We start from the raw sequence: 17,399 nt of genomic DNA, 5'->3' as shown, positions 1-17,399 counted from the left end.
GCCGGCCCGCGCTCCCCGGCCGCCGGCCCTGCGCAGGCGCCGGCCCTGCTCACCGCCCACACGACCCCCGCCCCCCAGGCGCCGGCCGCTACTCGCCGCTCACACCCTCTGCGCGCCGCCGATCCTCGTAGAGGCTCGGCTAAGCTCTCCGCCCGGCGCCTGCGCCGAGTTCTGCGAGAAGGCCGTGGAGCCGCCCGGGAAATGGCCCGCGTGGCCGAGCGAAGGCTGCCTGAGGCGGGGCGCTGTGAGGGCGGGGGCGGGCGGGCGCCTCCCGGGGCCGCTACTCTGGGGCTGCACAACCGCCAATGGGATGGCGGTTGTGCTTGTGGTTCCACTCCGTGGCTGTGGGCAGGTCGGTTTCGGTGGCTCTCGCGCGCGGGGGTCGCCGCCATTTCCTCAGCGCCCCCCGCCGCCCCCCTTCCTCGAAGCCGCTTCGCGGGCGGGCTGCGCGGTGGGCGTCTCGCCCCGGTGAGGCGCGGAGAGACCGGGAGACGGGCGGTTGGAGCTCAGGTGCGAGTTACCCCGCAGAGGTGGGGGCGGGGTAGCCCGGGCGTTAGGGCCGCGCCCTGAGGGCTGCGGTGTGGGTAGCCCCCCGGGGCGGCCAGGCAAACACCCTCCCCTCCCCGCCGCGGAAGGGCGGGCCGCAAGGGGGCTCTGGGGCGGGAGGTTCACTCTTCACTCACAAGGCTTTTCAGAGGAGCGATGGGATGTCTCTGTGTTTAGATAGCTGTCGCAGTGCTTATGGCTCATCTGGTAAAGAATCTGCCTGCAATGTGGGACACCTGGATTCAATCCCTGGGTTGGGAAGATCCCCTGGAGAAGGGAAAGGCTACCCACTCCACTATTATGGCATGGACTGCCACAGAGAGTCAGACTGAGCGACTTTCACTTCACTAATTAAGGGGCTTCCCCATATTTAAGGGGCTTCCCTCATAGCTCAGTCGGTAAAGAATCTGCCTGTAAAGCAGGAGACCCAGGTTTGATTCTTGGGTTGGGAAGATCCTCTGGAGAAGAAAATGGCAACCATTCCAGTATTCCTTCCTGGAGAAACCCATGGACAGAGGAGCCTGGCAGTCTGCAGCCCATGGGATTGCAAGAGTCGGACACGATTTAGGGACTAAACCACCACGCAGTCCTTAGGGGAATGGATCGGATAGAAGAAAGACTGGTTCTGAGTGGGTTATGATAGACAGCAGGAGAGATGGATGTGGTCAACAGCCCGGTCGGGGGTCACTGAACACCTTGTCCTGAGAGGACCGGTCTTGTAGGTATAGGACAGGGGTGCAGGTGAGAGGAATAGCGGGGGAGGGGAAACACCGCGTCTCTGGAGGCTTCTCTCAGGAAGCAGAGTAAACATCTGGCGGTCATCAGGGAGAGCCTTTGGGTAAGGTGAGTTTTGTTTTGAACATTCAAGGGCACTTAGTCTGACACTTGGGCCATTTAACAGATGGGGAAGCTGAACCACTGGACTTAAGCATCAAGTTAATGGGCATGTCTGAACTTGCAGTTGTTGGAAGCGGAGCCCCAGCTTGAATTCTGTCCCAGTCTGTTATTCTTGCAACTTCAGGCAGTTACCTTATCTAAAAGGTTAGGAGACCACAGTGGGAGGTTCACTGGAGACTTAGATCGCAGAGGGGTTGTTGTTGTTCAGTCCCTAAGTCATGCCCCAGTCTTTATGACCGCATGTACTGAGGCCTGACACCAGGCTTCCCTGTCCTCCCCTGTCTCCCTGAGTTTACTCAAATTCATGTCCATTGGGTCAGTGATGTCATCCAACCATCTCACCCTCTGTAGCCCCGTTCTCCTTCATCATATCCTCAATCTTTCCCAGCATCAGGGTCTTTTCCAATGAGTCAGGTCTTTACATCAGGTGGCCAGAGTATTGGATCTTCAGCATCAGCATCAGTCCTTCCAAGGAATATTCAGGGTTGATTTCCTTTAAGATTGAGTGGATTGATTTCCTTGCTGTCCAAGGGACTCTCAAGAGTCTTCTGTAACACTACAGTTCAAAAGCATCAATTCTTTGGTGCTCAGCCTTCTTTATGGTCCAACTCTCATATCCGTACATGCCTTCTGGAAAAACCATAGCTTTGATTATAGGGAGGGACTTTTGTCTGCAAAGCTCTCTAGGCTTGTCATAGCTTTTCTTCCGAGGATCCAGGGTCTTTAAATGTCACGGCTGCAGTCACCATCCACAATGATTTAGGAGCCCAAGAAAATAAATCCTGCCACTGTTTTCATTTTTGCCCTATCTATTTGCCATGAAGCGATAGGACCAGATACCATGATCTTAGTTTTTGAATGCTGAGTTTTAAGCCAGATATTTGAGAAGGGTGGAGGTTTCAAATATGTCCCCACTAGGGTGGGAAGACTAGGTCACACGGGAGGAAAGGAGCCCAAAGGTGCAGACAGTGCCCACAGGTGCTGGCTTTTCAGACTGTTAGTCCGGCTGTCTAGTTCGCTCAGACTTGAAGTGTTGGTTTCCCACTTTGGGAAGCGGCAGGGTGGAGGGGCGAATTCAGGGGTGAACTTAGAAGTGTAAAATCACTGGCTTTTCTGGGTCTTTGAGGGCGTCAGTGCTCCTTTTCTTGCAGTTGTGGCTGCCTCTGGGGGCTGGCCACTGGGACAGCTGAGTTCGAATTAGACTAAGACTTGGTCTTGATCTGATTGACCCCTCACACCCTGAACCCACACATGCTTTCAAGAATCATTCCCACCTGGCAGATGGTAGCTGGTTTAGAGCAGGGACTCTGCCTTGTTCATTCCAGACTCCCTCATGGTTAGGTGCTGTGTTTGGCAAATTGGAATGATGCACTTTGTATCTGCAGAACTGATCAGCGTTTGAGTCTTTAGGAAAATTATCTTGAGTTTCCAGGGGCTTACAGCTGGAGGTGGGAGCAGAAAATGATGCAATTCCCAGAGTAAATTTTAAAAATTTAAGTCTTAAAAAAAAATAAAAATTTAAATCTGAAAACTCGGTTGTATCTTTACAAGTTTATTTCATATTATCTTTTGTATACCTGCTGATCTCCTAATCCTGCAAGAGTTTCAGCTGTCCTTTAAAATAATATTTGTGATAAAAGGAATATTTAAGTGAATTCTAGTAAATCAGACTTTTCTATGATATCTTTTTAACCAGTTGATGAAAGAGTAGGTAAAAGTCATGTTTCCATTTTTCATTAGAAATCATTTCTTACATCCAAGCAGCATTAAATAGTGTAATTTTATAGTTATACCCGTAGTGCTAAAGCATTTCTTTTTTTTTTCGGTAATGCATTTATTTTGGCTCTAACAGTAGATGGGTTGCTTATCATTGTTTGGTTTTGAGGTTTCTTTTGTTTGTTTGTTTGTTTTTTGGTTGCCATTGTTATAGCATTATTGGGTTTTATTTTGGTAAAAATTTTAATTGAAATATAGTTTATTTACACTATTTCAGGCATAGGGGTTGCCTGTTGAGAAACATTGTGTAGCATTTATGAATTTTATAATTCTAGTATTTTTATCCTTCCAAGGGAAATTGTTTTAGAAATTTGTCAAAGAAGAAAGTGGAAAAACTCCTTTTACCTTTCTGTTTTCTATCCTAGCAGTGTGTAGTTTTTTGTTTTTTTTTTGGTAGTAACCTTTTAAGATCCTTTTCTAATAAATAATAAGTTATTTTCATGCTTTTGTCATGTGTTATTACTTCTGTAGACTATTGGTTTTTTGTCATTAGTTTTATTGAGGTATAATTTCTCTATAACACAATACACATTTTAATAGAGTTTTGACAAATGTATACAATCCTTATAACCAGCAACCCAACCAAGATTTCTGCTATCCCAAGGATTCCCTTTTCTCTTTTGTGGCACTGGCTACTTCCCATCTGCAGCCTTAGGTAGCCAAGGATTTTCTTTCCCCTGCAGATTATATTTGTCTTTTTTATTGTATTTCTGGAGTCCACATGCCAGCAATAGCAAACTCCTCTGTACAGGGCCAGTTAAAAGCATACAGTGTGTGCTCCATTCTGTCTGACTTCTCAGTCTTTAAGATTATCCTTAATGACTATGTTGATTGTGTATTTTGTTGGTAATTCATTCCTTTTATTTTTTTAAATTGTGGTAAATGATACAAAACTAAATGTTGCCATTTCTAAACATTCTTCTGTGTCCACTTCAGTGGCATTAATTATATTTCCATTGTTGTGCAACCATCACTTCTATTTCCAAAGCTTTTTCATAACCCCAAATAAACTCTATAGCTTTTAAGCAGTGACTACCCACTCTCCTACCCCCTCAGCCTGGTAGCCTCTAATCTACTTTGCTTCTATGAGTTTACCTCTTCTAGACATTTCAGATGAGTTGCATCATACAATATTTGTCCTTTGGTGTCTGGCTTATTTCAGTAAGCAGTGTTTTCAAAGTTCATGTTGTTGTATCTATCAGCATCTTCCTTTTGACTGAGTAACTTTTCATTGAATAGACATACTTTGTATGAACGTAGGTTTTCAGTTCTCTTGAGTGTATACCTAGAAGAGGAATTGCTGGATAAGATGGAAATTCGAAATTTGACTTTTTCTGGACTCACAAGGCTGTTTTCTATAGGCCTGTACCATTTCACATTCCTACCTGCATTGGACAAGGGTTCCAGTTTCTCCCCATCCACTCCAACACTTGTTATTATAGCCATCTTAGTAGGTGTGGAAGGACTATTGGTTTTTCATAAGATACGTAAGCAAAGACTATTGCTACCAACTTGGTAGGGGAATTAATGAGTGTAATTGTATATGTTCCAGGAGGATGGACTGAGGCAAGTTCTGGAGGAGATGAAAGCCTTAGATGAGCAAAACCTACCTGATGTGTAAGTTGGTAATTTGATATTTTGAAACAGTTTAAGAAATATGATATTGATGTCAGATCATCTTAACATTAGTTTTTAGATATGAGTTGTTTGTGTGTTTTTTTTTTTTTTTAATTCTCTATGAGCCTGGTCATACCCTAGCTATACAGAAGTAGAAGGATTTGTGTTAATGATTGTTATGTCTCTGGGGACGAAATAGTGCTTGGCACATGGTAGATGTTCAATAAATACTTCTTGTTTGACTGGTGTGACTTGAAAGGAATTAGGGTAGATCCAAAAGAGATGATCCAGGAGCAAGTAACAGACCTGATGAGTACAGTGCATTGTTTCCACTGCTTGTTTTCATCAGGTGAGGCCTTAGTGGGCTTAAAGGGAGAACAGGCAGCTTGCAAATTTAGCAGGAGTAGCAGAGACTTGTGAAAGCTTGACTGAAGTTGGCTGGGAACTCTTTCTGCAGAACACTACAGCTTGGTAGGCTAGAGGGTTCTGGAGTTGCAGACTGTCTAGAGCCAAGCATGGTAGTTGGCACAGGGGAGAATTTGAGCTGAATGACAAACTTCAGAGGACCTGTGAGTGGGTGAAGAATGAGACACAAGAGTACTGACTGCTGGAGGGAAAATGAGTTATTGAGAGCTCATCCTGGAGAGAAGTATGTCTGCAACTTGAGATTTCGTCCCTGGCCTTGTTCGGTAGTGTTTTCATCAGTTAGTTGGGCATAGAAATCGGTAGCATGTTGTTAGGGTGTGTGGAGTACACAGAAGAGTAGGAACACTTTGCAGTGACTGTGTTACTGATGATGAGGAACTGATGTGCAAGAGGTCTGCGGTAAATGTAAGGGAAATGGAAAGTCGTGCACTCAGGTTCCCAAGTCCTTCATTTGTTCCTGCAACTCAGCAGTTATGAGCTGATAAAGGGCTCTGGTGTTTCAATTGTAAACAGCAGAATCAAGAGGTTTGCCCCCATGGCCCTCAACAGTGTCATGCAGAAGGCAGGTGTTAAATGCAGGTAAAGCGGGTCAGAGTACCTGCTGTGAAGGAAAACACCATACTGGGAGGAGAGTCATGCACTGAAAATATTGGTAGATTGTGAAATCTGGGAAATTCTTGCTGAGGAATAGACTTCTGCTGGAGCCTGAAGAAGCAGGTTTTAGCGAGGAAGTAACTGTGGGCAGAGAGCATTCTAGTTAGAGGAAACAGCATGTGCAAAGGCCCTGAGTCTTGAAAGAGGGTGGGATGCCCAGGGACCTGGGCCTTCCCAAAGGCCAGTGTGGCTGGAACTTAGTGAGCAGGCCGAGAGCAACACCAGGGGAGATTTCTAAGCATGTGGGGCAGGTGGTGGCATGTTTGTGTTCTAAGGTCATCTAAGGACGACCCTGGCCCCATGTGGATAGGGGATGGTGGGATCGAGAGGGAGGATGGTGGTCATGCAGGTGACAGGAGAGTTGAGCCAGACCAGCGGGAAGGAGAACAGTTTACACAGCTGTTTAGGAGGTGACTGAACAGGCCTTGGTCCAGTAAGGGAATGATTTTCCTCTGTTTGTACCATGGGGAAAATCAGGATCTAAAATTCTGTGCCCTATCCTCCTAGTTTGGTTCAGGGCAGGACACCACTATTATCAGTTTCTGGTTAAAATTGTTTGTCAGAAGAAATATATTCCTATTTAATTGCTCACATGGAACTGTGAATTCTTTAAGGAAATTCTTGTGTGCTGTATCAAGTACTTTGATGTTAAGTTGGGTGTATTTTATTTGTGCTATTCATTATAATCAAGAGCACATTGTAAGCAGTGTGGAGAATAAATTTAACGTTTCTAGAATGGCAGAAGTGTCTAGAACAGATCTAGAAGACATGGTACATCTATGTACATGGTACAGATCTAGAAGACACGGGACATATATTTTGCCTCTATTTTCAGGGTCTAGAGCAGGCACATACATTTTATATTTATCTGTTCCTTTTAACACTCTAAAGTAGATATCTATTAATTCTGTACATCTGGTTTTGTTTTGTTTTGTTTTGTTTTTTTTCAATTGTGGTTAAGATACACACCAGATAGCTCAGTGGTACAGAATCTGACTGCCAACACAGGAGATACATTCCCTGGGTCGGGAAGATCCCCTGGAGAAGGAACTGGTGACCCACCCCAGTTCTCTTTGCTGAAAAATTCCAAGGACAGAGGAGTCTGGCAGGATACAGTCCATGGTGTCAGAAAAGGCGGACGTGACTGAGTGACTGAAAACACAGACCATTCAGTGTATTCTAAACATTCATAGTGTCATATAGCTATCACCACCACCTTCTTCAGAAGTCTTCATTTTACAAAACTGAAACACCATACCCAGTAAACAATTGCACATCTGATTGGAAAGGGTGATGCTTGTCTGATATCTAAGGAGACACATATTTTATAGGGTAAAGCCAAAATTTTCTCCCTCTCTGTGTAAAGGACCCTAAAGTACAAACATGCACAGAGTTGAAGATAAAGAACTATTTCTTGGATGAGTGGAGGAGCACTTGACTTTAGAGTCCTTTGCTCACTTTCTGGGAATGAGGATTTGAAAGTATTGATATCATAGAAAGAGGACTTCGTAAGATGAGAGCATGATGTGAGGCCATAATGTTATGCACCATGATATTTGATCTCTTATCCCATCATGAAAAAGGGATTCTAAAAAGTGAGGCAAAGATTGTCTTTTGGAGACAATGGAAATTCATCAGTGTACAAAACCCAATGTGCCACATGGGTAAACAAGAGAGTGGGAGTATGATCCTAGGCAAATTAGTTAGGTATTTATTTATTTAATTTAAGTTTGTGCACACAGCTTGCAGGATCCTAGTTCCCTGACCAGGGATTGAACCTGTGCCCTGAGCAGTGAAAGTGCAGTGTCTTAAACATTGGACCGCCAGGGAATTCCCTGACCCTTTTCTATTTTATCCTATTAGCAAAAGCTCTGATATGGAGGCAGGTAGGTTAACTACTAACACAAATGGCTAACAAGTATGGCCTCAGTTGTTAGCTGGCTTTGAAAACGTGACTTGTTCTCAGTAGGCATTCTTTTACTTAAATGTTTTACCAGGAATAACACAAAGTCAGGAGGACGAGGTGATTTGGTCCCAGCCATTGAGTTTCGACACTGTCCTTTACTAAGAAGTCAGCGCTGCGCCGGAGCCTGCCTGTGAGCTTCTGTGTTTGCGGGGGTGGCAGGAAGCAGAGGGGGTTCCCGTTCCAGGGGGTGGCAGAAATTCTTGGCGATGTCTCTCTTCTATGAGCATTCTGAATTTTCTCTTTGTTTCCTTTTAAACGTTTTTTATCATGGAAAGTTGCACTATTCTTAAACTAGGGAGTAATATTACAGCCCCCCATGGAGCCATCATATAGGTCAAACAGTTCTTCACATTTTGCCATAATTGCTTCGTCTTGTTTTATGTGTCTAGGCTAAACATTAGGCACTTTACCGCTGAATAGTTTTGTGTGCATCTTTAAGAAATAAGGCCCTCTGAGGCCTTTTCTCACTGTATAGTTGACCTGTGACCACTGTGTAACTCTCCTGTCTGGAGCAATGACCGTCCCTTCACAGCATCCATCCAGTCTGCTGCTCTTTTCCCTGTTGTCCCGAAGGTGTCCCCTTGCAGTGGTTTGTTTGCCTCGGGAACCAAATCAAATCCACGTGTTACCTTCTGGTGGTTCAGTCCTAAGCCTCTCCTGATCAAGACAACTTCTGCTCCAATGCGATATTAATGTTCCAGGCATGACCGGCTGCTTCGGATTAGAGCCCTCAGGTGGGGTTATGGCAGTGTCTTGCCAAGGCCTTTACGATTTCACATGTCTGCTGAAGAGATAAGTTAGCACTCTTGTTCAAATCTGTAAAGTCGGAAACTGGCTGAGCTTCTGGCTCAGCTTCTACAATAGTATTTATAGTACTTGTCTTTTTGTTTGAACCTTTGATTTTCAGTAGTTTTTGGTCTGTTTGAGAATGGTAGTAGTAATTCTAAATGCTGTATGGAAAACTACTATTAACAAAATAAAGGGTCCGGTTATGTTAGTTGCTAGAGATCCATCAGTAGGGTGCAAAGCTGGCATCATTATTTGTAAATTTTTCATAAAATATGTGTGTGTACATACTTTGCTTGGGGCTTCCCAGGTGGCACTTGTGGTAAAGAACTTGCCTGCCAAAGTAGGAGACGTAAGTGATGCGAGTTCGATCCCTGGGTTGGGAAGATCCCCTGGAGGAGGGCTTGGCAACCCACTCCAGTATTCTTGCCTGGAGAATCCCATGGACGAGGACCCTGGTAGGCTACAGTCCATACAGTCACAGAGAGTTGGATACGACTGAAGAGACTCAGCAGGCACACACATACTTTGCTTATCTTTGTGAATACGTGCGATGAATTCTTGATTTGTTCAGTCACTGAGGCACAATATTTAAGGACACACGATTGAAGGCAAGCAGACTCTTGTGGAAATATTGGCTCTGCTTCTGTGAGATCCTAGGCAGGAGGCTCCATCTCTCCCTGTGCCTAAATTCCCTCATTTGCAAAGTGAAAGTCATAGCATCTGCTGCAGTGACTTCAGACACTAACTCCCTAGTTAGACCAAACTTCATAGGTTAAGACTGCCCTCACTTCAGACTCCAGCCATGGTTTGGGTGTTCCCAGGGCCACTCTCCCTTCTGACCACCTGGCTGCAAATTCAGAGATTCCCACTCTCCCCTCAGGTTTGAGGCTTTTAGCCTCTTGACATCATTGCGGAGAGGAGAGGGGACCAGAAGTAGGGCTCCGTCACCTGTGATTCAGTCCGTCATAGTTTGATCCATCGATGCAGCCTGTGTCCTGACATCCAGACTTGTGCGAGCTTCCCTGGTTGACACCACATCATGTGCATTGTTCCACGGCAGTGTGCCGGGAGGATGGTGTGTCCTGATTCCTCGGGGAGGGGAAGTCAAAGCTTCACATCTGGGACCCTCCCAGACCTCACCCTGGGTGTCTCTTCCTTTGGCTGGTTCTCATTTGTATTCCTTTCACTACAGTACAACAGTGGACGTCAGGGCAGTGCTTTCCTGGGTCCTGAGAGTCGTTCTGGCAAAGTATCAAACCTGAGGGAGGGGTGTATGTGTGTATGTATGCACGCGCATGCTTTGCTAGTGAAGGTTATGAAGATGTTTTTCTGTACAGTCTTCTCGGAGTTATCTTGTTTTATTTTTCACAGAGATATACATGGTACTGGAATAGATTTTTGTGAATAATGTATGAGCCAAGTTGCATGTCTGTGGTTGGCGGGGAGGGGGCGGGGCTTTCTTTTGTCTTAGTTTGTTTGTCCTTGAACCTTTTTCATACTGTTTAAATGATTATAATTTTGTAGTACTTCTTAAGTAAGTTTTCCCATTTTGTTCTTCTTTCTCAAGTGTCTTGACTATTTTTGGCTTTTTGCATTTCCATGTAAATTTTAGCCTTATTTGTCAAGTTTGATATTTTTAAACAATTAGAGTTTTGATTGAGAATGACTTGGATCTGTAGATCAGTTAACAGTATTGTAATACTGAATCGTCCAGTCCTTGAAAGTGGTGTATCATTCTGCATTATTAGGTACCACTGTGCAGAATGACCAATACCTACTGTTCTAGGTACCAGTGCTTGGTTCATAAGAGGCAATCGATAATATTTGTAGTTTGAATGAATGGTCATAGGGAGAATGCATGTGGGCATCTGTGCTGTTTTTGAAAGGCTTAGTGTACAGTTTCTGCAAGTTTATTTTCTTATAGCTTTGTCAAATGGCCATCTTTGTGTTTCCAGGTGGACTGGTTCAATGGTTACAAAATGTCCCTTGCTACCTACATGAGGTCATTGGCAGGAGACCAAGGTTTGGACATCACACAGGATGTGAAACCTCCAAAAAGCCTATATATAGAAGTAAGTATACCTTTAAAAAAACTGGGTGTTTCTTTAATGCTTAGAGTGTGCTTACTGTTATCCAAAGGAGGGGTATATGAATATCTACTATTGTATATAGGCATATAACTGGGAGGCACCATAGGTTTGGTTTCTGACTCACAGTAAGGTGAAATGTCACTGAAACATGTCACACAAATCTTTTGGTTTCCCCGCGCATGTGAAACATTCTTACACTCATCTACTGAGTATGTCTTAGCATTATATACATATTTTATTTCTAAAATATTCTGCTCTCTGACAATGCAGGGTTAACACAAATCTTTAGTTTGTAAAAAAAAAAAAAAAAAAATCAGTATTAGAGAAGCACAATAAAGCAAAGCCCAAACAAGAGAGGAAACATAAACCGAAGCCAAAACGTTTGCCTGTAGTGGGAATGGGATTGAACCATTAAAAATTTCTGGCAGTACCTGTTTTTAAAGTTTTAACTTTAGAACCATGTAAGTATTTTACACATTGTTAAAAGAAAATGAAATCAAAGTGAAAAACCAGCGCAAAACTCTCCTTGGCATCTCCTTCAGTTTCCTTGCTGTCCATGTTGACCTATACATATATTCAGAGATTTGCCATTTTTCTTCCTCCCCATCAGAACTGGACAGTTTGAACTGCTAGAATGCCTCAGGAAAGAATGCTAAGCCTAACTACACAGAGAAGACGCAAACAGAGCCTTACGCTTACCTGTAGGTGCATGTACAGTGCCCAGCTACTGGATGGTTACTCCATAATAAAAAATAATGTAGGTACTGTAAAACATCAGTTTTTCTTTTCAGGTGCGGTGTCTAAAAGACTACGGAGAATTTGAATTTGAAGATGGTGCTTCAGTGCTATTAAAAAAAAACATAGCCAGGGATTTACTGTCTTAGGATACTTTAAAGTTTTAAGCGTGTCAAATGACGGAAATGTTGGAATCAGTAGTAAACTAAATACCACCTTGCGATGATCATTTGTGTCATAGACATTAAGTTTATCATAAAATATGCTTTTATCCTTTTTCTAAAAACTTGAAGCAGAAAGGGGCGATACAGTTGACCCTTGAACATCATGTAGGGATAATGGGTGTAGTCAGACTGCCCGCTCCCCACAGGCTCTAGGCACACGGGCTTCCGTTGTGGCAGCACGCAGACTTCGTAGTTGTGGTGTGTGGGCTCTGTGGCATGTGGATTCTAGAGTTTGTGGGCAGAAGCCTTCCTCTTGATGAGATTTTGTCTCTCAGGATCAATCTGTAAAACTGGGGTAACTTAAAAGCATCATCTACTCTAGTGGACATTAAGGGGCTTCTAACATATCTTAGCACGTCTGAAATAAGTTTTCTATAAAATCTGTGTTATAGATCACCCACACAATGTGAAATATTAATAGGGAAACGTTTTCCTACCATACAGTCCTTTATTCTTGACTCTATGGGGCATGTTTCTCATTGCCCAGAAATGAGAACAAATGTCTTTAGTAGACATTGGAATAACTGTTCAGTGAACACCTCCATCGTTTTTTTTTTTCTTTTTCTTTTTGGATTTCATAGTTGTAAGACTTAAACATTCAGTTAAATTAGACATCAGCCCTTGGCCTATGGGTCTTCATGACTGGTTGGCAGGAGTTTCTTTGGCCGTGGGTCCCACGCGAGGCCTTTGAGCTTGTAGAGAACTGTCAGGCGCACGGTGCTGCTGAAACAGCATCCGCTTCCTTGAGCACTTACTCTACTCGCTTCTTCAGTTCCTTTCTAGAGTTCTCTACGCTGCACTTTCTAATGCACTGTTCTTCATTTTTACTCAGGGATTTATATCTATCTAGTCTTTGAGATTCCTTTGGTCACCTGTGAGCTTGAAAAGTCTTCCTGCCTCACTCCCTGCACCTCCCCGTACCAGAATTTAGTCAGTGTGCCCTTGTGTGTTAAGCCTTGCTGTTTGGGAGGGAATGAGACCAGGAGATGCCATTCCAGCTCAGAATGAGAGCAGTGTGCTCTCGGGAGATACGGAGGATGAGCCTTAGCCGGGCACCACTGTCTTCACACACAGCGTGTGGCCAGCATTCTTGGGTTACAAAGACTTTTCATCCTTGAAGAATATGGGAGAAGAATTGCACTGTTAGAGGAATGACTGTTCAGACATAGATCCTAGAAGAGGTTTAGTGGAGAATACACTCCTTCCGCTTGCCTTCTTAGTGAACTGTTGCCACAGCCCTTGTGGGCCGTGGCCCAGATCACCTACCTGGCTTTCCTGTGTTTAAATCTTAAAATGCGAACACTGAGGAGAATACCTACTAGAATTCATAAGTCTTTACTTTAAATTTAACTTAAGCAAGGAATGCATTTGTGTATAAAATTTAGATTTTAGTATAGCTCTAAGTAACATCAATTTCAGTTGATGAAAATAGCAAATATACTTAAGCTTACTTTAACTCCTTCACTGGTGCAGTTTGAAATATTCATCCTGTATTGCTGCTTTTTAATGACACAGCATGTAATTTAAAACACGTTTCATTCCTCTCTCTTCCTCCCCTCTCCCCTGAGCACTTTTTACCTCGGTGGAAGTACGAGCAGCTGATTAGACAAGGCGTTCTGGAGCGTGTGCTGTCATGACCCCTGGCCAGATGGCTGCTAAGACTCCCTCCTGGTGTGAGACTGCACCAACCAAGGTCACTTCTCCACCTCCCTCTCTACCTCCCCAAGGCCCACTGCTTTTTGGTTCTCAAATGGAAACTGTCTTTATGCAGGAATGCTTTGCAGAAGAGTATGGTTAGATTGTTTTCTTTTTTTTTCTTTTCATTTGGATGTTAATTTCTCTCTTTTTCATTTCTGAATATAATCCCATTACCTTCCATGGTAAACATATTTGTGAATCTGTGTTGTATGTTTGTACTTTGAAGTATTGGTTCTCAAAAGAGAGTTGCACTCTGGCCATGCAGAGAATCCACACACATCCACCCTGCTGTCCACAGCTCTACAGCAGAGTCCATGGTCAGGGTTTTAGCAGATGCTGAGCTTAAAGAGAATGCTTCCCGGCGCGTAAACTGCCATTTCTCATTCTGTCCTCACAGCGTGCAGGAGGTTTGAGTTTCTATCGTACAGGATTCTCGCCTTTGTGTAGTAAGCTGTCTCTGTAATCACAACGTCCTACAATTCCCCAAATGCTCCCCTGTGTTTCAGTTTCATGCCAGTAAACACAAGTTAGCTGTTCGTCTCTTTTAAACACTGAGGGAGAGCTTCAGCTGGTGTGAAGGGAGGCCTCGTGTCCCTCTGCCTCTTGGATTGTTGCTGGAAGTGTGCTGTGCAGGCCAGGGAGCTGCGTTTCCGAAGTTTGTTTCCAAATCCCATGGGCAGGTGGAGCTGGCGGTCTCTAAAGGACACAATGAATTTTGCCCATTTCCAGTGGTGGCTGGTCTGGCTCGTGCCTGTGTGCAAGCTTGTGTTGCAGGATGTCCATTTTGGAAAAGGAAATTGAGATTGGGGCTAGGAAAGGAATTTTGTGCAATTTCGCCCCAAGAGTCACATTGACCAGAAAGACACAGGAAGAGCTGATCAGCTAAGTGGAGGGCAATTTCTACTGTCCATTGAAATGATAGGCATCAGAGAGGCACAAGGGGGTCCTACCTGCTGGTCAATACCCTTTCTCCACCAGTCCCCTCTATGACCAGCCCAGTAATCTGAGACATTCAAGTTTAAAACCCAGATAAACCCAGTACCTGGCGCTCTCTGTACAATTTATTTCTTAGACGGGCCAAAATTATACTCAAGTAGTCAAGCTACGGAGAGCCTCTGCCTAGGGTGTGGATCTGCATATTTTCACAACACATGTATTAAAACTTAGGTCAGCAGGCAGCCCTTGGCAGATTCTTTTCCAAGCTATGCGGCTCACAGGATCTGGTTCCCGATTGGGGATTGAACCTGCACCCTGGGCATTGAAAGCACAGAGCCCTAACCATGTACCTCTAGGGAATCCCCTCATCTTAAAAATACTTCTTCCCATAGATTCATAGCCAGATCAGATTTTCATCTGAATCTCTGCCAGGAAACCATAAGGAAAATTTCTCTAGTGCATTGGATAGATGATGTTTTAACTGTAGGCCAGTGGTCACTTCCCTTGCATTCTGCTCTTCCAAGCATGTGGAACCATGTGCAGGGGAGCCCAGAGTGCATGTGAGTCAGCTGTGAGGAGGAACCTGCGGTAAAGGCCAATGCCCTGTTGCCAGCCCAGCATCATTCCTGTATATAAACCGTATGATATACTTTTCTGATTCATTCCCGAAATAAAATAATAAGTATAGTTCTTATTTGAAGTAAATGTATACTGGTTGAAAAGTTAAAATTTTGTAGGTTTTATTGATTTATGTTGGTTGGTTCTATAGAGTTGTGTCTAGAATTTTAAAATATGTATTTTTTTTATTTAAAGGTAATGCACAATTAAAAAGCTAAAAGAAAACATACAATGTAGAAAATCAAAGTAAGTTCCCATTTTACCTACTAAATGCCACCGTCCAGTGTGCCCATTGTTAACTGATTACGGATATAAAATGCAATCCCATTTCAGGTGTTTTTCCAATGAAATACTTTTCAGTTTTTGTTCCTGATGTGAATGGAATCTTCTTTTCTGTTACATTTTCTAACTGGTTTTGGCTGATAAATATTAAAAAGCAGTAAATGATGATGATTTGGCCACTTTCCTACATTAAGTCATCTCTTTTTCACATTGATTTTGTCATCTGGAACTTTCGGAAAAATGTTGACTACTGCTGGTAATAGCTGGCAGCTTATCCTTTTCCTCACTCAACCTGAATGACACTGTCTTCTTCTCTCTGCCCCATACTTCTCCAGGAAAACTGCCAAGACTTGTGGCCTCCCGCAGTCCAGCCTGACACTTCAAGATAAATTTAAAACTGTAGTAAAACAGTGGTAATTAACATGTTTTCCAAGTGTACTTTTGGAACTTGAGTGATGATCATATGTGGTTTCTCTCTTAACTCCCTAAAATTATGGATTACATATATATATATATATCTGTGGTACTATCTTACAGTCCATTATATAAGATGGCTCAGAAATTCTTCGGTGAATCCATGGGAGGCAGAGGGAGCTGTGGGGTCAGCTGTGGTGTCCACACTGATTGCATGGCTCCATCTGATGGCGTTGCAGCTTCCCGTTGAAACAGGTCAGTTCAGTTCATTTGCTGATGTCCTTTAGGATGGACTGGTTGGATCTCCTTGCAGTCCAAGGCACTCTCAAGAGTCTTCTCCAACACCACAGTTCAATAGTATCAATTCTTCAGCACTCAGCTTTCTTTATAGTCCAACACTCACATCCATACGTGACCACTGGAAAGACCATAGCCTTGACCAGATGGACCTTTATGACCAAGGGAATGTCTCTGCTTTTTAATATGCTGTGTACTTTGGTCATAACTTTCCTTCAAAGGAGTAAGGGTCTTTTGATTTCATGGCTGCAATCACTATCTGCAGTGATTTTGGAGCCCCAAAAAACAAAGTCTGACACTGTTTCCACTGTTTCCCCATCTATTTGTCATGAAGTGATGGGACCAGATGCCATGATCTTAGTTTTCTGAATGTTGGGCTTTAACCCAACTTTTTCACTCTCCTCTTTCACTTTCATCAAGAGACTTTTCAGTTCCTCTTCACTCTCTGCCATGAGGGTGGTGTCATCTGCATATCTGAGTTATTGACATTTCTCCCGGCAATCTTGATTCCAGCTTCTGCTCCTTCCAGCCCAGCGCTTCTCATGATGTACTCTGCATAGAAGTTAAATAAGCAGGGTGACAATATACAGCCTTGACATACTCGTTTCCCAATTTGGATCCAGCCTGTTGTTCCGTTTCCAGTTCTAACTGTTGCTTCCTGACCTGCATACAGGTTTCTTAAGAAGCAGGTCAGGTGGTCTGGTATTCCCATCTCTTTCAGAATTTCTCACAGTTTATTGTGAGCCACACAGTCAAAGGTTTAGCATAGTCAATAAAACAGAAATAGATGTTTTTCTGGAACTCTTTTGCTCTTTTGATGATCCAGCGGATGTTGGCAACTTGATCTCTGGTCCCTCTGCCTTTTCTAAAACCAGCTTGAACAACTGGAATTTCATAGTTCACATACTGTTGATGCCTGGCTTGGATAATTTTGAGCATTACTTTACTAGCATGTGAGATGAGTGCAATTGTGTGGTAGTTTGAGCATTCTTTGGCATTGCCTTTCTTTGGGACTGGAATGAAAACTGATCTTTTCCAGTCCTGTGGCCACTGCTGAGTTTTCCAAATTTGCTGGCATATTGAGTGCAGCAGTTTCACAGCATCATCTTTTAGGACTTGAAATAGCTCAACTGGAATTCCATCAACTCCACTAGCTTTGTTCGTAGTGATGCTTCCTAAAGCCCACTTGTCTTCAAATTCCAGGATGTCTGTCTCTAGGTGAGTGATCACACCATCGTGATTATATGGGTCGTGAAGATCTTTTTGGTATAGTTCTTCTGTGTATTCTTGCCACCTTTTCTTAATATCTTCTGCTTCTGTTAGGTCCATACCATTTCTGTCCTTTATTGAGCCCATCTTTGCATGAAATATTCCTTGGTATCTCTAATTTTCTTGAAGAGATCTCTAGTCTTTCCCATTCTATTGTTTTCCTCT

General features: G+C 43.6%; 1 protein-coding gene across 1 annotated transcript; it reads left to right on the top strand.

The window, feature by feature from the left end:
• Positions 1 to 245: 245 nt before the first annotated feature.
• On the top strand, positions 246 to 15,419 carry LOC122696860 (DNA replication complex GINS protein PSF1-like). The gene is made up of 6 exons (XM_043906983.1): positions 246 to 352; positions 4,772 to 4,836; positions 7,914 to 8,012; positions 9,864 to 9,915; positions 10,627 to 10,743; positions 13,289 to 15,419. Exons 1-6 carry the CDS (start codon positions 311 to 313, stop codon positions 13,355 to 13,357), a joined length of 444 nt encoding a protein of 147 aa, XP_043762918.1. The 5' UTR covers positions 246 to 310; the 3' UTR covers positions 13,358 to 15,419.
• Positions 15,420 to 17,399: the final 1,980 nt, after the last annotated feature.

Source organism: Cervus elaphus, chromosome 7 (assembly GCF_910594005.1).
Source record: "Cervus elaphus chromosome 7, mCerEla1.1, whole genome shotgun sequence".
NCBI lineage: Eukaryota > Metazoa > Chordata > Mammalia > Artiodactyla > Cervidae > Cervus > Cervus elaphus.
The sequence above is the reverse complement of the archived record's forward strand: the minus strand, read 5'-3'. Positions and strand labels throughout refer to the sequence as shown.